Below are 23,813 nucleotides of genomic sequence, written 5' to 3' on the forward strand. Positions count from 1 at the left end.
GCACTCAGGCTTAGAAATTTGGGGGCCTGAATTCATGAATGATCTTATGTTGATGTCTGTTTAAAGAAGATTCTCGTCACTCAAGTTGGAAAGAAAGACTAAGTAAGAATCAAGCTTGAAACTGTGAAGGTATAGGGACAAACTGATGGATGAATCTGGTATGAATCTTCACCCAAAGTTGTGTACGATCTAGAATGGATAACAACAAGCAGAAATAATTATAACCTTTAAAAGAAACCATGTATGTGTTGGATAAATTCTCAAAGAGTTTAATGGAGGAAGAAAATATTTTAGGGAAAAATCTGGAATGACTTCATAGTAACAATGGAGATAATCCTTGAAAATGAACAAAAAAAGAAGGCAGTGAGAGCAGTGGATTCCTGAGGAAGGGGAAGAAATGAGCAACACCTGATATGTAAGAATATTGAGGAACATAAGAGAAAGCCAGCAACTTGGTTTCACAGTAATATAAGCATGTGAAAGGAAAAAGAAGACACCTAGATTAATACCTTGCACTGAATTGGTGTTATTGAACACCCATATTTTGAATGAAAATTATGAATGAGTAAATGAAGACTGAAAGAAAGGATAATGCCAAATTGTAGAAACCTTTAAATGCTAGGATAAACAATTTGCACTTGAGATAAAGTGGAATATTTAAAGGCTTTTGAGCAAAGATGGATCACTTTTAGTACCATGCTACGGGAAGATTAATTTGCGGGAGGGGACCAATTAGTTAGTTATTTCTATCGTTTAAGAGGGTAGTAATAATGACATGAATTACTAAATTGGAAGTAGACAGAGAAAGGAGGGAATAAATGGGAGAGATGCTGCAGAGGCAGGATTGATAGCTGAAGCAATTAATTGGTTCTGGTAAGAAAGATGAAGGCAATGAAAATGACTCCTCAATTTCCAGCCTGGATGATAGGGAGGGCATTAGTGCTTTTAACAGCAATAAAAAACACAGAAAGATAAGCATCAACTTGCAAGAAAGGTGATCAGTTCAGAGTTAGACGTACAGCTGGCAGGGGCGCTGGCAGGGCACCCAGGTGGACGTGTGCAGCAAGCAGATAAGTGTTGTTTTGGGCCTAAAAAGCAAAAGCTGTCAAAGAGTGTAAGGCTACACTTGCCACTTGATGTGCCCCCCACTTAACCTCTACTTTTTGATCAATTGCATGTAAGAAGAAAAGATAGGGAAGGTTGTGTTCTTCAGTGTTGAAACATTCAAGAAAATCATACATATGCATACATATATACACCTGTTAGTATCGATTAGGGCGATAAAAGATTTTAGATTACTTAGATGTACTCGAAGCTGTGGATTCCTAAAGTCTCTAGTTGGAAGGCAATAGAATAAAGTGAGTGGCTTGCTTGGACTAAAGTGTAGCCTAGGCCACTGGTTCTCAAACTTTAGATGCATCAGAATCACTTGAAGACCTTGTGAATATACAGTTTTCTGGCCCCACCCCAAGAGTCTCTGATGAGCCAAGTTCTGGGGTGGGATCTTAGACTTTACAGTCCTCATGGGTTCCCAGGGTGCTGATGCTGCCGGCCTAGGGTCCCACACATTAAAGATCAATGGCTGAGGACAAAGGCTTTAAATAATGCTCAGAAAAGCAATTCTTGTGAACAATCTTCATCAGAACCACCTAGAGTGCTTGTTAATTTAATTCTTGGGTCCCACCCCAGACCCAGTGAATCTTAATATCTGGGTTTGGAGGTCTGAGGATAAACAGCCTCTCTAGGTAATTCTTAATATCATATAAAGTTTGAGAAGCACTCAAATTGTGATATGAGTTTTAATTAGTTTTAGGAGGATACTAGAGAGTTAAGCTCTATAATTGTGGTGGAAAGAACAAGCGACCAGAGTTAAGAGATGTGTGCTATAGACATAAACATTGACACTAATTATTTGTCTGGCTCAGGTAAATCACATAACCCTTCTATGTATAATTTTCTCATCCATAAAATAAAGTGATTAATCTTTTCGCATTCCCTTTCGGCTCTATAACTATGATGAATTTTGGGAATAGCAGTGGGTATTAGAGACAAACGTTCCCAGAGAGTTTAGGAAAACCAGTTCTTCTCAATTACGTGTATCAGAATAACATGAGTTTTGTTTTTGTTCTGCTGAACCTTACATGCCTCTTTCCGTATTCTGATTTGCCTCTCTTGCTGGGGGTGGGTTGTTAGGTTATTGGTCTCTTCTGTCTTCGAGAATCACTTCTGGGTGAGCCATTTTTGTGGGTTGGTCTTATCGCATAGCAATGCTGGGCTTTATATGATAAGCCAGCACATTCCAATTTTTATTGGAACAAACAATGGAGATGATAGTGATACAAGTTTGCTAGCCAAAACAGTGCCTCTTAAAAATGAACGCTAAAATAGGATGTGAATGTATGTGTTTTCTACCTCATACCCATTAGGATGGCTACTGAAACAAAAAATAAATGTTGATAAAGATGTAGAGGTATAGGAAACCTTGTAAACTATTTGTGTGAATGTGAAATGCTGCATCCACTATGGAAAACAGTATGACAGTTCCTAAAAAATTAAAAATAGAATTGCTATATTATCTAGCAGTTTCACTTTTGGATATATACCCCAAAAAATTGAAAGCAGGATTCTAACAGATATTTGTACACTATGTTCACTGAAACATTATTCACAACAGCCAAGAGATGGAGGCAACCCAAGTGTCCATTGATAATGTCAGGCAGGGACCACATAGATACAGGCTAGGAGGGTGGTTCCTAAATAAAAAATGAAAATAAAAAAGCACAGCTAACAGCTGCAAAGAGCAGGAACTTGAGGTTTTGAGGCATGCACACCCGTGGAGCTGCAACTCTGTTGTAAGAACACCTGTTAATCATGCATATCAATCATCTGGTAACTTCCCACACCTCCTGGAATGTCTCCCTGGGGATGAGGCCAATAAAAGGAAACCATAGTCCTCGATGTCTTTCTCCACTTGTGGGGACTGACCTATTTCTCTCTGGAACATACTCTCGCTTTGTATAGCTCCCTTCTTTTCTGCAATAAAAACTATGTGTGTAGACTTGCATCCTGTCTGTGGTCATTCTGTTGTACCAGCCCTGCTTGTGAATTTTCCAAGCAAGGAGCCAAAGAACCAGGACAACAGTCCACCAAGAGGTGGGACCTCACAGATAATGAATGGATAAACAAAAGGCAGTATATACATACAATGGGGTATTCTTCAGCCTTAAACGGAAGAAAATTCTGACACATGCTACAACATGGATGAACATTATTCTAAGTGAAACGAGCCAGTCTTGAATGGACAAATACTGTATGATTCCACTTATATGAGGTACCTAAAATAGTCAAATTCATAGACACAGAAAGTAGAATGGTGGGTACCAGGCGCTTGGTAGGGGGATGGGGAATTATTGTTGAATGGGTACAGGATTTTAGTTTTGCAAGATGAAAAGAGTTCTGCAGATGGATAGTGGTGATGGTTGTACAACAATGTGAACGTACTTAATGCCACTAAACTGTTACACTTAAAAGTGGTTAAGATGGTAAATTCTATGCTACATGCATTTTACCGCAATTTTAATTAAGACAAAATAAATAAAATTAAGAATTTCAATAAAAATTTTTATGTTGATTATTAAATATGGAAACTATTAATGTGATATGCTCAGATTATATTACAAACCAATTCCTGACATAAAAAGAGAAGCTGTATCTTCAGTTATGGAGTTTTAAAAAATCTGTTTTGCACTTTTGGATTCCAGTATTTAATGATATGTGTAATAGGAGAAATAAAAGGAAAAGGGAAGAGGCTGGTTATTTCTACCAAACAGTTTTATATTTTAATATACTTATTGCCCCAAAACACTGTCAAGGCATTCAAATTTTATTTATTTTATTATCTCTCAGGCTGAGCTGGCGCCAGCTAGCAGAGCCCTAAAGGATTTTGCAAGACATATTGATTTAAAATAATGAAAATAATAGTTATGGATATTTAACAAGAAAGGAGGAGTTTGTAATCAGAAGCTGCAGTATCTAAGATGACAATTAATCTGAGAAATACAAAAGCAGAAGGATACTCCAGCAATCATGGCATTTGTGTTTAGTCAGAGAGTCGAATTTAGCAGTTGAGAAGAGGAAAATTACAGAACACCGAACACATAAATCAGAGTGAGAGGAGGGGGAGGGCCCTTTCGAGGATATGAAAAGGACAGTCAGAGGCTGAGACCCACAGGATGCAAAAAAGCCTATATGCGCTCCTAATTCTGCACTGAGGGAAGGAAAGACTAAAAATTCAAAGGATGTGTTCAAGGCCTACAGCTTAACGTAATGGAAACAAATACACAGATATGAAAGTCCAACACCTTGATTAGAAAATGTCTGAAGAAAAATGTGTCAAAAAATATGAGCCTTCTCAGTATACGTCATCTACTAGGGAATTGAATTTTACTAAATTCTTGGTCTATATTAATATTCTAAGGGATAAAAAAGAATAGCAAACAGTGAACAACTTTGAGACATATTTACAAAACCATTTAGCTTCTCTCATTTTTCACAAAGTAAATGCTACCCTTTGAAAGTGCTGGCTGGCAAAAGAAATGTTGTCTTATGAAGTATACACTTGGGCATGTGGATTTATATCATGACCTGGCCAAATGGCATTTGCCTGCCATTACATCTGCTTAACTGACAGTGTACGTGTCCGTGTCCGTGGGCACTGGACTGGAATAGAACAGCCTGAAGGGGTTAGGGTAGATTAACAAAAAAGACAAGGGGCTGCTGTCCATATGTTTTTAAAAAAGGTATTAACATTTATAATAACACAAATCAATAGAAAAGGGGCAAAGTAAATAATTTGGCAATCTAGAGATGATGTGCAAAGGCCTATACAGATCTGAAAAAATATTCAACCTTCTTAACAATCAGAAAAAGGAAGATAAAAATGAGATACTTTTCATTGATCATTTGGACCAAAATGAAAAATTAAAAGAGTAGTACCATGTAATTCTGGCAACTACTGACAAGAAAGTGGGAAAATAGGCATGGCATGCTATTCATTTATTGACAGAAGCAGAAATTGGTACATTTTTAGAGACTGCTTTGAGAATAGTTATTAAATTTGTAAATGCATGTACTCTTTAACCCAGAATCCCATTTTTAGGACTGTAGTGAGAAGAAAAATAACATAAATATATAAAATATATGTTAATCATAGCTGTTTTTAGGAGAAAATATATGAAACATTCAATATGTTTATCAAAGGAAATGATTTGATAAATTATAGTAGTTCATGGGCTATTTTGAAGGCACAGGTATTAAAATAATGTATAGATTTTTATGCTAATCTGAAAGATGTTTTTGACATGGAAATTGAAAAAGATAAAGGCATGGAAACATTTTATTTAAAAGAAAAGTCAAAATGGAAATAAAAAAAACTGAATGCACATGCCTATTTGCATATGTGCACCTATTTAAATACAGAAGCAAGTCATAAAGATGCATACCCTGCTGTTGATGGAGGTTAAGCCTGAGGGTAAAATTGGATATGTAGAGTGAACTGGTTTTTAAATTATGGTAGGATTATAATTTTTAATTTTTGATATTTTCCCAACAGAAGTTTTTAAAAATGTATATACTTTTTCCAATTTGGGAAGTAACTTTGAGTAAGCACTAAGCCAAGGTAATGCACCATCTACTATATTTATTGGATAAAGAAGTTTGTAAATATAATGGAACTGTCAGGAAACAAAGATGTACCTATTTATTCTTTTCCATTCTGGGGAACTAGAAAGTTGGAATACCTTTGGAGAATTTTTTTCGCTTGAGAGGATGTGTGTTAAACTAGGACTAACAACAGAGGCTTACGCTTAGGGTCTCTGTGTTAGCGAATCCCAAAAGGCTCCTCTGCAGTTTCCTGGGAGGTGTAATTCTCTCGTGTGGCTATTAAGCAGTTTGAAATTAGTGTCCAAAGACTCACTGAAGATTTGTTCTGGAAAAAAATCTTAGAATTCATCAATTCCATTGCCATGATTTTAAAGATATGGAAGGAAACTGAAGTGGCTATATATGCTTTGCAACCCAAGAGCTTATTTTCAAATAATTTTAATTATTCTTTTTACAACTTTCTGCCTATTTAGTTAGAATTATGTGATTAATGTCCAATTAGCAAGTTGAGATGATACATGGCCCAGCAAGTGTCTTTGTTTCACAGGCTGGACTGCACCTTCCTCCTCATCACTTGATTGTGCTCTAACTGTAACTGGTAGGTTTTTTTTTTGAGACAGAGTCTCACTCTGTTGCCTGGGCTAGAGTGTCGTGGCGTCAGCCTAGCTCGCAGCAACCTCAAACTCCTGGGCTCAAGCAATCCTACTGCCTCAGCCTCCCAAGTAGCTGGGACTACAGGCATGCACCACCATGCCTGGCTTATTTTTTCTATATATTTTTAGTTGTCCAGCTAATTTCTTTCTATTTTTAGTAGAGACAGGGTCTCCTCTCTTGCTCAGGCTGGTTTCGAACTCCTGACCTTGAGAGACCCGCCTGCCTCGGCCTCCCAGAGTGCTGGGATTACAGGCGTGAGCCACCGCGCCCAGCCTTGTAACTGGCATTTGTTAGTTGCACACATGTGTTCTGCTCAAGTCCATGCCTTTGTTAAGGTCTTTTTCCTCCCTGGCTCATTTACTGCTGTTTCTGGTTTACTTAATTAAATTCTACTTACTCTAAGTTTAACATCACTTCTTTTAGGAAGCCTTCACCGATCTGAATCAACCTCATTCTTCAGGCTGTGCTAGGTTTCCTTTGTCTGTTTTCTCACAATATCTTGTATAACTCTCTACAGGGTAGCTACTGTTCTGCATTTTACTTAGCAGCCACTGAGTAAATGTTTGTTGATTACTAAAGGAATGAGTGAATGAATAGATGAATTATTAGAAGTGAACGTAATTAATTAAAAAGAACTGGAGCAGATCTGCCTTTCATCGTGAATTAAATCACTATTTAAAAAAGCAATTTTAAAACTACATGCTCCACCAAAGGCAGGTTGATAGTGTCATCTTTATATACATAAGACAACACTTCATCATTTTCATCAGCACCCACTGTAATTTATAGAATTAGTATATATATTTTTTCTGGGCATCTAGAAAAAGTATTTATTCATAGTATGCTTTGAATGCCATAAAACCTGACATATTCTAACTCAAGTAAAAATGCTTATGGCAGCCTAAGAAGTTTATGATTCTAGGTTTCTCCCTTCCTCTTTGAGAAAATATCCAATCAAGGCTCAGTTTGATTTCAAACATTCATGAGTATTATTATAAACAAAAATAAGTTTTTAAAAAAAATAATTAAAAAATGCCCAAGCCTACCATTAAAAATGCATTAGTAGAGTTGCTGAAAATGATCCCTGTGTCTTTTTCATTCTCCCACTGGTGTGGTTCTCTCCTTTCCTGGTGTGATAACTGACACAGACCCAAAAACTCTGATTTCTGGAGAGCAGAAAATTTGCCAGTGGGATCTGAGCTCCCAGATGCAGGGTGAAGGGCTAAAGTGAATCATATGTTATTTGTTGGAATCATTTGGCAAAAGGGCAAATGCAGCAAACACACTCCTACCTCTCCAAGCCCAGCGATCTGACAGCTGAGGCTTGGCATTTTCATAGGCCCAGAGCTGTTGAGTATTTTGTATTGTTTTTCCTCAAGCAGAAAATAAATAAAGTTTACTTATTTATTTTCTATAATAAGGGTCTCACCCAGATTTTAAGGTCATGTACCATTGCAACTAGACAGCATATTACCAAGTCGCTCACTGAAGCTCAGGTTAGCTCTCACTCTCTTAATGCTGCTGAATTGTCATCTACTCTGACATTTTTACTCAACGCCAAATGATACTGTAGCGCTCCAAGAGGAAGGGGAATGGAACAACCAGAAAAGAGGATATGGCCAGTGTGGTTCATGGGTTTGAGGTACGTAAAACCAGGACTAACTATATGTAAAACCGTGTAACAGTTGAAATCTGTTTTCTACTTACAGCCTTTTTTCCTCTGTGCAACTTGGTGTATACTTACTTCACGTGTGAGCTGCTACCTTTCCCAGCATCACTCAGCTGTGTGGAGCCAGGTCCTCGAGACTCTCAGCTGCTGGGGAGACTGCTGTTTGCCAGGCCTCCACCCTGCCATTGTCAGGGATGAAGGGGGACCCCAAGCCTCAGCATTCTCCTGGCAGCATGCTCACCCCTCCCGCCACCCCACACTCATCTCCTTACCAACGCAAATTGCCTGGAACGTAAAGCCCATATTCCGGCGATCCTGAATGCCTGCCCTCGTGGAAAAATCCAAGATCACTACTCATGTCTCATTGATAGGAATCTGCACATCCCTTGATTTTGACCAGTTTTCTCATTCATCTACAACTCTCCAGATTCTTCTGCTCTGCGCTATGAAACACCATTATCAGCATGATCTGCATACGTAAGGATACCATTTATCAGTTTGTTGTTAAAATGGTAGTACTTTTGGGGGTGAAAAAGGATGCAGTTAACAATAACACTGGGATAACCGGCTATTTTTCTCTGTTATAGCATTCATGCCATTGGGTAAGATTGGGGTAGATGTCCTTCTTGCCTCTCGGACCACTTCTAGACCCTTGTCACTGAAGTCCTCCAGCTTGGAAGCTCATGTAGTCAGACTGTACTTCCTGCTATTCAGTGTCACTGCAGTCATCTACCAGCCCTGTGTCACTCTTCTAACACAGCGCAAAGATTTTATCACTTCACTGTCACTCTCTCAAAAACTAGTTCTGTGTTTACTCTTGGTGATTTGATTATTCACATAGACATCTTTTCCCAATACTTGGTTTCTCAGTCTATAAACTATCTTTTCTCCAAAAATCTTGTCTTTGGAGACACCTCAGCCACCCACCCTCCCACCCTCATGTCATATCATTTTCAATAACTGTACTCTCTTTATCACCTCAATTTCACATGTGTCATATCAGTACCGGCTTCATATTACTCCCACTTCTAATCCTTCTGGTTCACTGACTCCAGCAATTCTTCAGTACCATCCAGACCTACAGTACATTGTTCATGCCACCCTTCCAACATCCTCAATTGCCCTCGTGTCATCACTGTCCTCTTAAATCGCTCAGATTCCACGATTCATAACAATAATCACTTCTTTGCCTTTACCCTAAACTCTCTTGCACCTATTACATCCTACCATACTTATCCAGCAAACACCAATTCTGGTGAAATCCACTGTCTGTGGACTTTGAGTTTTCACTCCGGCATCTGAAGATGCATAGAGAAAAACTCTGAATCGTGCTGGCTGGTCCCATCTTATAATCATGACCACCTAGGGCCATAGTAATAGCAGTAGCAGACAAAGGGCACCATGTGAGAAGACAGAGGACAATGCTGGAACTTATGGAAGAATAAATTTTATAGTTATCAGAACATTCTCCAGTATGGTATTAAGTCTGCCGTTTGAAGAGGAAACTCAGACTGGTGGTCCAAATTACTCTGCCGTGGAAGGTCAGGGAGAAAAAGTGTATGCCACCATTGTTGTTGTCATCGACATTCATTCATTCCATAATTGTTTATTAAATGTCAACAACAGAGATTTTCACTAGGCTAGTCACTAAAGATAATTTTGAAGCAAAAAAATAGTTCTCTCACAGAGGTTGATAGGACTCACATTGCTTCTGTATGCATGTCTATACACTACAGCTCAGAATAAAAAACAACTTTAAGTTTTTCACATAGAGGGAGAAAGCCTTTCTAAGTGTTTTCTGTATAGTTCCTTCAAATGATAATTGTAAACAATAAGACGTAAATAAAGATTTGCATATTTGGAAGTAGAAACAGCCATTTGTAGAAAACTTATTTGTTGACAATATTAACTTTTGCTTTCAGATGGCTTCACACAATCACAACTAAAGATAAAGTTTTAATCTATAAACAAATGTAGTATAGAAAATACCCCCAGTCATTTGAAAGAATCAGATAACCTGAATGATATTTGGAATAGGATTCCAAATACTAAAAACCTATTTAGTATTCATATTTGTAAGTTCTTAACCCTTTTATGAGCAAAATACCAGCATGTGTTGTTTTATTTTAGCATCCAATTGAAAATTGATCTGTTAGACACACCACAGGGGACTTTGAATTCCCTCCATTGGTATAATGAATCTCCGTAAAACCTCCTTAAATCAATAGAAAATATAATTTAACTAAAAACTCTATGTCAGTATTAAAGAAAAAAAGTAATTAGCAAATCACAATTTAGCAATTCCAACATGGGAGACAAAATAGTAAAGCCAACTAAGGAAGAACCATGCCCAGTACCTTTTGAATGCCTGCTTGGGACTCCAGAACATTGTTCTCTGATCCGTTGCTTCGGTTGATCATCCGCCACATTTGGGAATACATGCTGTCCCTCTCGAAAGGATTCAGTCCCTTCATGCGAACATGTTCATACACTGCAGAGTCCAGTACTGTGCCATAAGGGATGTCCGTTTGCTTAGAAAGGTCCTGGAGAGATCTTGATTATTGGGAGAGAAGAGAGACATGAGCGAGTAATTAATATTTTCAAATGGAGATAAAGTTAAAGGAAGAAAAGGACAATATATGTGAAGATGGATATCAAATTGCTTTTCTTATTTTGTTGTTTCCTAATATTAAGATCTAATGTATAAGAAAAACTGCCATTAGGATATATGGCACTTATACAGATTATGAGAAGACAAAATTGTTATTAAAGGAAAGGTGAAAATTTCTATTGGTAATGCAATGCTTTCTTTGTAAGCCTTCACTAGGAAAAAAATTCTGGCAATCCCATCAAGGCAAAGACAAATTAAATTACATTGCTAGATAACCATATAATTTAGTAATTTGAAAAAAATTTCAACATGTTATAAGTGTTATGTCTATGTTTCTTTATGTGGCAAGGCTTAAATATTTTTATAAAATAATTATAATCTACATTTAAATCATTAAATGTAAAGACAGCATCTTTTAAGGTCAAGTGTATGCTTAAAAATTAGTATTTATGAAAGTAGTTATACATCGAATGGCTAATACATACATGCCAGGCAACTGACATACATTATCCCCAGAGAAACGGCTCACATTCAGAATTATTTGACCCATTTTATAGACATGGAAACTTAGGTTGAGAGAGTAAGTGACTTGATCAGTGTGGCACAGTCAGCGGGTGGTAGAGCCAGGAGTCAAATATGAATTTGTCTGCCCCAAAGGCCGTATGTTTCCAGTGCAAAATGCTGGTTCTGATTTCTATAATTCTTTTATTTGCTCTAGCTTGTGATGTGTGTGTGTGTGTGTGTGTGTGTGTGTGTGAGAGAGAGAGAGAGAGAGAGAGAAAGAGAGAGAGAGAGAGAGAGAGAGAGATGAGAGATATTTTTATTTGCATTCAAAGAGAATAAATTTTCATGCTTCTGGAAAACTGGACATGTCTTTCAGCTTTCCCTTTTTCAGAATAATGCCCCAGGATTTTCAAATCAATTTTTGAGTTACAGATGGTATCTGTTTGTCCCAGGTTATCCATACCTAAATTTTTGGTTGTTTTTCTTAAGTTTGAGTTTCTCAGTCATTCTATACTTTCTGACTTAAAGAACCAATCACCACTCCACAAGAACTCATTGAATTTGTGTAGGGGCCCAACTCTAATGACTGACATTCCAGAAAAAATACTGTGTCATTATCATAGTGTTCAAAATCAGATGTTGGCATGCTTGACAACTTATTAACTTCTGGGAGTGGGAGCAGATGCTTTCAAATACTATACCATATTGTGAACAAGAATCAATGCTCACAGCACTGCACAAGCACGAGCCATGAATCTCACATAATGTATAGCCCTGACCTTTTGGTCTGTTTATAGATGGAGTTTTCTAATGATTTCCTGAGGATCTTTACAACGAACACTAGCATTGGGCAAAGGTATTGGGAATACTATTGCAGTTCGCCAATTTCCATCATACGCAAAATTATGTTGCAAACAATAAATTATGGACCATGTTTGTTAGAGAAGTATTTGTGCCAATTTCTAACGGTAATTTTCAGCAAAATTTAACCTGCAGTTTATTGAGTTTTGTGTTGTTGATGTATATTATTTACTCCATGGAAACTATCATGATAATTCCTTTTTGCTTTGTTCATCTGCTGAATAAAATGATGCATTTAAAAAGTAATATTTGATGAGAAGAATTTTCTGGAATATTTTACAGCTACTGAACTAATTCTGCCATTTGGAAAAGATAAACCAAAGTAATAGTATAAATGAATAATTGAGGGCAAAGGGAGGAATACAAATGAGCTATGCGTAGCTAGAGTGCAAATTAATATCAGAGTGGCAGGGCATTTACTCCAGGGATATATGATAATTATATTGGTAATATTATAACAATAAGAATTTTGCTTCAAGAGAGCAATTTACTGCTGTTTCCAGTAGGAGCAGTAAAACTGTATTGCAAACATCAACATTGTAAACATATTTCCCTCTGTTTAGTGGAGGATACTAAAAAGTGTTAACACAGAAATAAGAAATGAAACATATCTACACAGGTAGGTTATAACCTCTTCATTCAGTTTCCATAAATACAATACAAGGGGCAAGGCCAGGTGGTTGTGGCATCATATAGAACCTGAAGGTCTCTGGATGGAGAGGCCTGGGTCAGGGTTCATTAGAAACCCTACCAGTGCAAGACTGGCCATTTGCTATTGATACTTGGCAGTGCTGGCAATCAATCTCAGCTATATAATAACTATCAGTAGGCTTCACTTTGGTGGAAGTGAGATCACAGTCTACAGTGAAATTTTTTTCATGCCTACATCTAAATATAGAACTGGTTTGCTCAAATAGTCACACTAGTTAAATGCTGTTAAATAAACCAGTGCTCCCTCTCAATCTTCCATGAAAATAAAATTGAAATCAAATGTTAGGATCTTTAATATAACCAGGTTTCTGTGATATAGCTTCACCTTAAATATTGTTTTACAACCTGAAAACATAGAGCTGTAATACAAACAGTTTAGTTGGTGGAAGCTTTTTGTACACAATAAATTTTTAAAGGAATATCTTAATATATTGCCTATGCAAAGTTCCTGATGTTACAAAAAAGGCAGTTTATTTTCAACACACTTCAAGTTCAGACTAGCAGCGCATTTTGTAATTTAGAACAAAGGCATGTTCTCTCTAGTAGTTTCTGATATCAAGTTCAGCTTATAAATTTGCCTTGAGACACACTCACAATAAAAATTACAGCTTGTCTGATCAGCATCGTTCCATTATAGTACACCAGGATAGCACCAAAGATGATAAACCAAAAAGACTGAAGCAAAATAAAGTGAACACAAATAACTTACTACAGAAAGGCCACTTCAGGAGCCCAACATAGAAAGGGAGTGACTATTATAAGTGATCATCTTGTTATTTTCATACTAAGAAGATTTCAGAACAAGGTCAGCAGAAATGCTGTGGCCCATATTATGAGCCCCTGAAAGAAATACAGTAGATGATTCAATAAGTGGTAATATTTAAAAAATTGTATCTGGAAGTCAAAATCTAAGTGGATATTTTTTAGACATGCCTAATCATTATTTTAAAATGCAAACCAATCCTAGAATCATTAACAGTCACCTAAATAAACATTAATTATCATGGCAAATGTTGACATTTCTTTTTTAAGTGTAGTCAACGTTTCCTCAGGCCACAGAAGGAGTGAGAATATCTAGAGCACTCTGAAGAAGAGTTATCTGTGAAAATAGTATGAGTATGTTATGCTAATATGGCCCATTTCTCGACTTAGCCACACAAATCCATACTCACATAAAACCCAGCAAATGCTCACTCTGAGAATCTATTAAAACTGACCCACACGCACCCTCACTCACACACACTTAAGAATGATTGTCTTTTGCTAGAGTTGGTGAATGATAAAGCAATGCTTTGCTGTTCTAATCAGCCTTATTTTCTTAATATCTTACTGGGATTATTCTTTTATTCTTCCTACTGGTCTCCTATCTGATTAGCATCAACCTGTGGGTACTAAACAATACTGAGAATTTATAGGTAAGTGATATTTAGTTATTTGCATAAATAATACATATACTGAGAAACTGTAAATTAGGGAAATTCTTTGAAAATAAATTTTAAGAATTTTAGTGGCTTGAGATTGTTTTTAAACTCTTTCCCTTGGAAGAATAAATACTTAAAAGCCCTTCAAGTATTTAAAATTAATTTTGATGTATGTGATAGTGTCATATTAGATATATCTGACTGTAATAGCTTTTACATTAAGTACATTAGATTTTAAAGTCAAGAAGCTCTGTTATTTGTGAGCAGTATGATGTTAGGTACCCCTGTGTGCCTTATTTTCTTCATCTAAAATGAAAAGAATAACAGTGTCCTCCTCAAAGAGTTATAATGAGAGGACCTGTCACATTCACATTTGATCCAGTTATCAGTTGTTTTTACAGGAAGATTAGTATTATAATGATTCCTCTTTCTATAATACCCCCTTTAATGATTTCTAATGCAAAGTGGAATTTTATTTCTTGGTAGGATAAGATGATTTCTTATAAATATTGCTGAAAAAGACTTAATGCATTGGAGTAGAATAAATAATGTTTGATTTCCCTTCCAAATAAGAAATTAGATGAATCTATGATACTAAATGATCATATATGTCTTCATTGCAAACTCTTCAGGACACTTATATGACTTTATATTAAGGAAACTATGTTACAATGAATGTGTTGCTAAGAATACTTACATTTCTAAAACTGTCAACTAGTTTTTAAAAAATCTAATGCAGAGCCCCTTTGCAGTGAACTTTGACTCATATTTCTGCCTAATTTCCTTTAATAAGAGAATAGATATTACCCATATAAAACTGTGAAATAAGTCTCATAAACCTCTCTGTCTCATCTCCATCTTCTTCATCTTCTCTCTCTTTTTCAAAAATAACAATAAAAAACACATTTATCCTGGTTGTGTGGAATGCTTATCAACAAATGACAAGAGTTGGGAGGCCGAGGTGGGAGTATCACTTAAGCTTAGGAATTCAAGACCAGCCTGAGCAAGAGCAAGACCACATGTCTACTAAAACTATAAAGAAATTAGCTGGATAACTAAAAATATACATAGAAAAAATTAGCCGGGCATGGTGGTGCATGCCTGTAGTCCCAGCTACTCGGGAGGCTGAGGCAGGAGGATCGCTTGAGCCCAGGAGTTTGAGGTTGCTGTGAGCTGTCCAGGCAACAGAGTGAGACTCTGTCTCAAACACACACACACACACACACACACACACACACACACACACACACACACACAGAGAAATCCCACAAATGACAAGAGTGACCTGCCAGCCTGGCTCTGCGGAATGGAAACACTAATCCGATCTTTTATGAACTGGAACAAGTCAACTCGAGTATCACATTGAAGGGGATTTTTTCTTCGGGGGAGAAAAATGGAACGTGGCTGACAGGACAGGCACTAGATGCTTCTGGCAAAGGTGCTGGCCGTGGAAAAGAGACAAGTGGGAGAGTATATGATAAGCATCCTCCTACTTAGTTTAGGTTTCCCCCCAACCCCTTCCCCAGTTTTCTCCTCTAGATGCTGATTTCAACACTTGCCAAAGGAAAGTCAGCGTTGCTGTTCCAAGAACTCATTAGCAGCCAAGTGAGGAGCCGCTGCTGTCCATGGATGTGACTTTGGCATTAACCTTTTTAAAATAAGAAACTGATATTATTGGGCTAAGGGAACACTCAACTCTTTTCTGAGCCTGCTTTTATTAAGCAGGGGCACCTCTCAGGCACTACAAACAGCCCTTACTGAGCTCTTAAGTATGGCCCAAACCATCTGCAAAATAAATTTCTCCTCTGACATCAAGGAGTCCTGTTTACCCGACCATATTCTCTTGGTGGCCTTTATATTTCATCAAACTTTACAAATTGTAGTTAAAGACTCCACTGCTGAGAGCGGTCCTGTGAAGTGCAGAGACAAGCTTTCCAGCATAAAAAGCGATCCAAAAATGTAACACTTAAAAAAGCAACTAATGTGCCGGCACAGTGAGAATTAGTGTCATTCAGACCCAAGAAGCAAGGGAAAGTGTTGTGAAATGGACTGGGGTGGTTGGATGCACCAGGCCTGCCCTGAAAGGTACTGACTGCCAACAGCTGTGCACTGGGCAATCTCTTAGTTTCTGAAGGCATGAGTTTCGAAGACATAAAGATTTGTATTTCAATCCTTGGACAAATGATTTAAACTTCTCCAAATTGCAATTTCTTTCCCTATTGAATGTGGAGAAATAATAGTTTTATATTAAGGTATCTGGAGGTTTGAATTAGATATTGCATGTAAGCCTTTTCCCTGTCTCTGCTTTCACCCCCGGCTAATCCATCCTCCACACCACGGCTAAAGTGTTCTTTCCGATATGCAAATCTGATCCTACTGCTGCCTTATTTAAATATTTCCAAATACCCCACTGGCCTTAGAAAATAATTTAAACTCCTTAGCCTTCAAGATCCTTCAAAAATTTGGCTTACACCTTTTTTTATTTCCATTCTCAGAAACAACCCTTTGCCTCATTCATATTCACAGTACAGGCCAAACGTAACATTTCATTCCTGGCTTTATCACACTTTTATGTCTTGGTAGCATTAGATGCTTCCTTGTCTACCTGGAGAATTCCTTCCCTTCGAGATCAAACCCCACTGTCTCTTCAATGCTGTTCTAACACTTAGAATACGTTCACATTTTAGCATTGTGTTATGAAGTTTTGCTTCTTTGTCTACCTCATTAGAGTATACATTGCTGGTTCTAATGATTTTTTCCCCAATTACTGTCTTTATTTTAATCAATTCTAAGAAAACTGCCATTTTTATAGAATGTGAAAAAAGAAAAATTTCACAATTGGAAAGTGAACTTTTTGAAAAATATAATCATCCTGTGCTATCTTATATTTTTTTATTTCAAAATATTAAGAGGCTACAAATAGTTTTGTTTACATGGATCGATTTTGTACTGCTTGAGTCAAGGCTATAAGTGTGCCCATCACCCAGAAAGTGTTCATTGTACCCATTGGTAGGTTTTCACCTATTCCTTCCTTCCTTCTCCTCACTGCTCGATTTCCACTGACTTTTACTTTCCTTTGTGCACATGCGTGTGCTCATCAGTTAGTTTCAATTTAATAGTGAGTACATGTGCTGTGTGTCCATTCTTTAGATACTTCACTTAGGATAATGGTTTCCAGTTTCATCCAGATTGTTGCAAAAACTTATTAATTCATTTTTTATGGTTGAGTAGTACTCTATGGTATACATATATCACATATTCATAATCCACTCATGATTGATGGGAACTTGAGTTGATTCTGCACCTTTGCAATTGTGAATTTTGCTGCAATAAACATTCAAGTGCAGGTGTCTTTTAAAATTCATCTTTGAAACCCAGACCAGACCTAGCCCAGGGCTTGAAAACAGTCAACAACCAGTGAAGCTCATTTATTTTGGCTTGTCTTTACCAGAAAGATACTTTCATTTTGGAAAGTAAGCATTTCCACTAAACTCTCATTGAATAATAAGGGAGTTTTTATTATTTATTATCAGCCATTCTGTGGTTGACCAATCATGGCCAGAAGTATTTTGTAGTTAAAAAAAACCAAAAAAACAATTGAAACTCTTTTTTTAATGTGATCTTTGGACACTTCCTCTGTATCAAAATCAGCTGTGAAAGCTTTATTGAAAATTACTTGCCAGAACAGTTTGCCATGCATGTAAAATAAATAATTTAGAGGGAAGGCAAATAAAAAGAAAATCTAAACAAACAGGACTGAAAAGAAGTATGTGGAAAAGCTAAGGGTATAGTCCACGATTCTGGTAGACATAGAACCTGGTACAAAGTGGAATGTGTGTTCCTAAAAGAATCACTTATCTAAGCAGTGCAGAAAGCGAGAGGATGAGAAATGGTTGGTTGGAGTGATTTCTGACTGAAATACCATCAGCAAACTGAAATGGGGAATAAAATTGCTCAACTACCTCTGTTAATGGAAATGATTATAGATACATAAAAGAAGTCATGATTTTAGTAGCTAAGGAAGAGATAAGCACCAGAACAAGGAGAGAACAGTCACCTTGGTAATGTTGAGCATTATTACAGAAAATTAAATTTTAGGATTTTCTTTCCTGGCTGAATATTTAGATAAAGAGGGCAAAGGAGAGGCCGTGAGTTGGACTCACAGATGAACGAAGGAGCGCCGCTGAAAGGCTCTACACCCTCCTGTTTGCAGCAAAGCCATGGCACTTGTCCTTTGCAAAGCCATACTCCTCATTTTAGTAGCTCCTTCTTCTCAGAAAAGTTTCCCCAATCACCTGAGAAGTAAGTTTGTAAAGTCTGATGAACTATAAGCGCATCAAGAGTATGAGGTCAGGACTCCTTGATGTCAGAAGAGAAATGTGGTTTGCATATGGTTTGGTCCGTACTTAAGAGCTCAGTAAGAGCTATTGTGGTGCCTGAGAGGTGTCCCTGTTTAATGAAAGCAAGAAAGGAGCTGAATGTTCCCTTAGTCCCAAAGTACTAGGTTTCTTATTTTAAAAATATTAATGTCGAAGTCACATTAATGGAAGGAAAAAGATTCTCTCATAGAATATTAGATTGCACAGCCTGAAAGTATACTCGATGGTGAATGGTAATTCAGGAGGAAGGCAGCCACAGCAATCTCTAATGGAGAGAATTTACCAGCACTGGAAGTGCTTGTGTCTTCCTTCCTCATGATGCCAGAATATTTTCCTTCCTAAGACAGCAGAAGGGTTTCGCAGAACAAGCTGAAGTCTGAGGATAACAGGTAGAATGAGAACAGATAAGGCAGAGGGTTAAGATTCCTTTTTTACGTAGACAGAGTTTCCCACGTAAGTCCTTCTAGATGAAGAGTGTGCTTTACAAGAGAAGCCATATGAGGACCAAAGAGGACGGGAAATCTACAGAGGGTCGGGAGATGAGCGGCTCCACGTGAAATACTCGAATAAGGCCGACTGGCACAGCCTTTTCCAGTACCTCCATTCTGTCCCTCTCCCCCTCAAGTCCTGAACCCTCCGTCTGCCCCAAACCCTCCCTCATGTTTAGGAGTGCATTAGATAAAAGACAGCTTCAGGTCCTTCTGCTCTGAACTTCTTTAGAGTGCTCATTTTATTTTTACCTTTAAGAACTGTTTAGCCATCAGAATTTCAGTGTGCTTGGTCTAGAAAAAGGTGTGTGGCAATATTCATGAGAAGAACACCTCTCCCTTCCAGAACACTGTCCCTCTGTCATGGAGATTACGGCCCAACAGATGACACTAAAGTATCAAAGTCTTTCCTGACAGACTTAAGAATATTTCCTGCATTCTCTCCCTGCCAAAGTAGCCAGGAACACACGTATCGACCATGTGGTATAGATAAGATTGTCACAGGTGAAACTGGAAGTTCACGTAAGATGGATGCACTTGAGAAAGATGGATGTCATGAACTGCTTAGGGAACATCCTCCTGCTCTGGAGAGACTTGCACTTTCTATACAAATAAAGAGTTGGTTCAGACTTGTGGATACGGTAGGTCATTTTAGAGAATCTAAAAGAAGATGGAAAATGCTCTCTTCTTATGGCTGTTGGACATAATTAATACAAATGATGTTAAATTCTCTCCAAAAGTACAATGTTATACAAATGCAAGAGACTAGCCATCTGACAATCCGATTGACTTGTCTGACTTCTTGACCTGCCTTATAAGCTAAAAGCTAATTTTGTCACACCATGAATCCAGAAGTGCACAGACACTATATTTTTCCTCTAGAAGACTCATAACCCTGACATTGCTGAAAAAAGTATCATTTATGACCCTTTTAACTATTTTTAAAGGCTTATAGTTAAATATTTAGTATTTATTAATATTTCATGATAAATAAGTTATAAAATAAATATATATATGTATACCATGAAAGGCTACTTTATGTATTATATTTAATATGTGCATGTGATATATTATAACAAAGTATATATATTATAATATATAAACTACTAAAGCAAAACTCCATTATAAAAGGCCCTAGTATTCTGTAAATTCAATTACACTACAGTTTTCCTATGTATAGTATAAAACATGTGCAGTTTATAAAAAAATGAAAGAGATATAATAATTATCAATATTTACCTCAAGACACTAGGAGCAAATATGAAACTGTCCTAAATTTAGATAACCAAAATATTTTACTATGTCACATTGGTTGTCAGCTGATTATAAAATTTATGTTAAGATAACATCCTCAAATTATGCAATAGACTTCAATAGTAAAATTGAAGATTTCTGGATTTCTGGATTTCTGTATTTCTCTATCCTTGAAAATTCAGGAAGGACTTTACTAATTCCTATGAATTTCCCTGAGGATACCAAATTTCTAAATGGTGTTAAGAAAAAATCCTAATACAATCATAACATCAGAGAGTTGAAAAAGTTACCAGAGGCATCACATCATTTGATGAGGTATGTTAAGGCACATAAGCCAGCCCTTAAAACTGATTTTATGTTTTCTTCACTAGGTAAGTTCAGTGACTTACAAAACTTAACTCCAGGAAGTCCTTACTCATGTTTAACTCAAAACCGTCTTATTTCATAGAAAACATTCACTTTGTTCACAAGGAAAATGAATAGTAGCAGCGTACCACCTCTAGCACAGTATTTCTTTATGTGATAAAACACTTTTCATCTTTATCCTTTAACCTTAACCTTGCTGAGTTACACACTAAATTCCATTAATTGTTGTCCATAGGATTGATTGATAACTTTTTTAGACTGTTATTAATTAAGAGATCTTCTGTTCTTCTATTGTTGTTTTTGCATAATTTATGGACCTTATAATCAGTCCATGGTAGTCTTTAAGAGGCCTCAACAACTTTTATACTGCTAGGTGACTCAGGTCATTTTAACAATAAACACCAATGCTACATTTCAAATTTGTAATTGGCAGATATTTCATTCTGAAACTATCTTCATAGCCCAATTCTGAACTAGCATAGACACACACACACACACACACACACACACACACACACTCAGTGATTTTTTTTGCATCTCTGTGTGAATTATCACATATTTATCCCTGTTAAACTTTGTCATACTTCTAATCACCTTGTTTAATTTGTCAAGGTCCTTATAAATTCTTACAGTGTGATTCTAGTCAATAATCACCCCTACTCAATATAGAGTAATCTGCATATTTAATAAGCTTACTCCCTCTTCCATACTTCAAATCAACACTGAAAATGTTAATTAGAATCAGGACCAATGCTGACTTACGGAAAAAACTTTATTCAATATACCCTCCAAAGCTGACATTGAGCCATTGATCACTACCTTGTATTTGTCTAACAAGCTGTGATACAATAATACATACTACTACTACATGAAACAATGACCTAAATAAAATGCAGTGTTGATTCAAATGGGGAATCAATAGTAATTTGTAATTTTTTTCCTATAAGATTTTTTGAGAAGCTGAAAATATTAATCACATTATCAATTTTTTCAGAGTGAATAAAAAAAGACTGGACAGAAAGAAGTTACCCGAAATAACAGTAGGGCTACTTTAATAGTCTATTTAAAGACCCAATGAAATTTTTTTTCAAAGTATAGTGGAAGGTCGTGATTTTAGTAAATATTGTAATGAATCTTACTAAAAACAAAGATATGGGCTTTTCATAACACAGAGTAGAGTCTCAAGTTTCAATTGATGACCTAACATTTTCTAAGTGCAAAAGATCTATTCCTTCTGCCCAGTGCAGTGGGTCTGGGAACGTCACAGAAAATCATTATGTTTTTCTTAGAATGATTTAGAGAAATTATCTTCTATTCCCAACTAGGTGATATTTCTTTTTTTGATGAATTTCAACTATAGTTGATATTAAATGAGTATCCTGATATCTGCCTGAGAGCCAAGTTTTATTAGCAGCCACTTTGTGATTATAAATGCCCAAACTGTTTTGCAAATGTGCTCCCCTCGCCCAATTCAACAACAAATCTTGAGAATCCTGTGGTATCCCTCTCACAAAATCATCATCGTCATCTAAGGAAGGCAGCCCAGCCGGTCAGCTGCAGACCTTGCTTCTCACCTTCCCCATTGCTTGCCATTAACTGAGGCATCTGGCTCTTTTCCAATCTCATCCATCCTTCGCATCAGGGCTTGAGAAACGGGGGCTGTAGTAGGGGTGTGTGAATGTGTGTGAGGAGTGGAGGAGAAAGCCATTAAAAATAAATTGAATATCTTGAGATGACAAGAGCTGTGGAGGAACTAAGAGGATCAGAGAACTAATGGGGTCAAAGAGGCACTTAGCAGAGGGTGGAGGCCAGCACACCAAGCTCACTAGCCTGATGACGAGGCTAGGGAAAGAAAGCTGGGACTGGAAATACAGAAATAGTAAAAGAAGATAAGAAGCTTTGGCAAAGCAGGAGTTTCCTTTCAATTTTGCCTTTCAAACTAAGGTTTCTTTGATTAAGGTACTTATGTGAAGGTATTTTTATCAGTTATCTCAGACCTTGTTTAATAAGATGCCTTATTTGTGTAGTTGACATAGAATTTTATAGTTGTAGGGACATGGAAAATAACTTCATTCAAATGGTGGAACAATTGTTTGTGCAGTGAGAGAAGAAAAGATCACTTTTTTAAAAGATAAAAAACTGAAGTGCAAACTGGTTTAATGACTTGTCTTATTATTATTTTTTTTGTAGTAGGAGGGAGACTTGAAGGCTTGAACCTAAGTCTTCAGTCTCCTTCAACAGTATTCTGTTGCCAAACAACCCTGCCTTCCAGTTCTAGTCTTGCTGATTTTCACACATTAATTTCATAATTGCATGCTCCATATTCAATTTCCTTTTGAGTAACTAAATAGAGTACTCCCAAGTGTAGGATTTTTACCCTACCTATCCACTTGTGGTATAGAATTCATTTATTCAGCAGACTTCAGGAAAGAAAGGAAAATAACAGGAAGTAGAGAAGAGATGATAATTTATATTCCTGAGTAGAGTATTTAATAAGTTTCTAGGTTTAAAAGAGTAGGACTGGGAAGAGAGAGAGAGAAAGAAAGGCAGAGAGAGAAAGTAAAGGATTTTATTTGTTTAGAATGATTCAGCTTGTTCAGAAGGAGATCATCTCAGGGATTGTGGAAGGTTATTAGGTTAGCTAAGCTTTTTGTCTTGGTGAGTTCAGTGTAAACAGAGTCTATGGAAATGCTATTAATAATATATCCCTGTTCCTGGGAGCCACAAATAAAGTGGGAGACAACTTTTAATTAAATGGTTACTGAAGGGTGGCTTTGAAAGACCAACATCCTTCTGAGAGTTTTTACTTTTTTTTCAAAAAGAAAGACAAAATACTGTCTATGACATCTACATGGTTACATGTTTGGAAAATATCCATCACTGTAGTACTTAAGCGCTAAGACAAGTAAGCCATTTCAACACTGAACAATACTGAGTGAGGAGATAAATGTCTTCCTCTGTGTGCAGTGCCTGTGTGTGCCAGAGCTAAGCCTACACAATTCTGGACTAAGATGAAGCATAAAATCAGTATAAATCTGGCTTAGTTCACTGCAGCCACCTTGATATTGGCTGCTCCTAATAAAGTGTGCAATTCCCTGATGGGTGTCATGAAACAGGCTCCTACAAGAAGACTGAGACAGGGTGGGTAACAATAAGGAAACCTAGAGAGCATACCATTTTGGATTTCCCCTCTTATCCTGGAATAATAGCACAAAGAAATGGCTTTCATATTTC

At 37.0% G+C, this 23,813-nt stretch overlaps 1 protein-coding gene across 2 annotated transcripts in view; it reads right to left on the bottom strand.

Annotated features, from left to right (window-relative positions):
- The window catches only part of GRID2 (glutamate ionotropic receptor delta type subunit 2), a 1,185,302-nt gene that overhangs the window by 209,993 nt on the left and 951,496 nt on the right, over positions 1-23,813 (bottom strand). For both annotated transcript variants that reach the window (XM_012774075.3, XM_012774073.2), the window contains exon 13: positions 10,342-10,537. In XM_012774075.3, coding sequence (XP_012629529.2) covers positions 10,342-10,537 — 196 coding nt within the window. The remainder of the gene's footprint in view (positions 1-10,341; positions 10,538-23,813) is intronic.

This window comes from Microcebus murinus, chromosome 29 (assembly GCF_040939455.1).
Source record: "Microcebus murinus isolate Inina chromosome 29, M.murinus_Inina_mat1.0, whole genome shotgun sequence".
Taxonomy (NCBI): Eukaryota; Metazoa; Chordata; class Mammalia; order Primates; family Cheirogaleidae; genus Microcebus; species Microcebus murinus.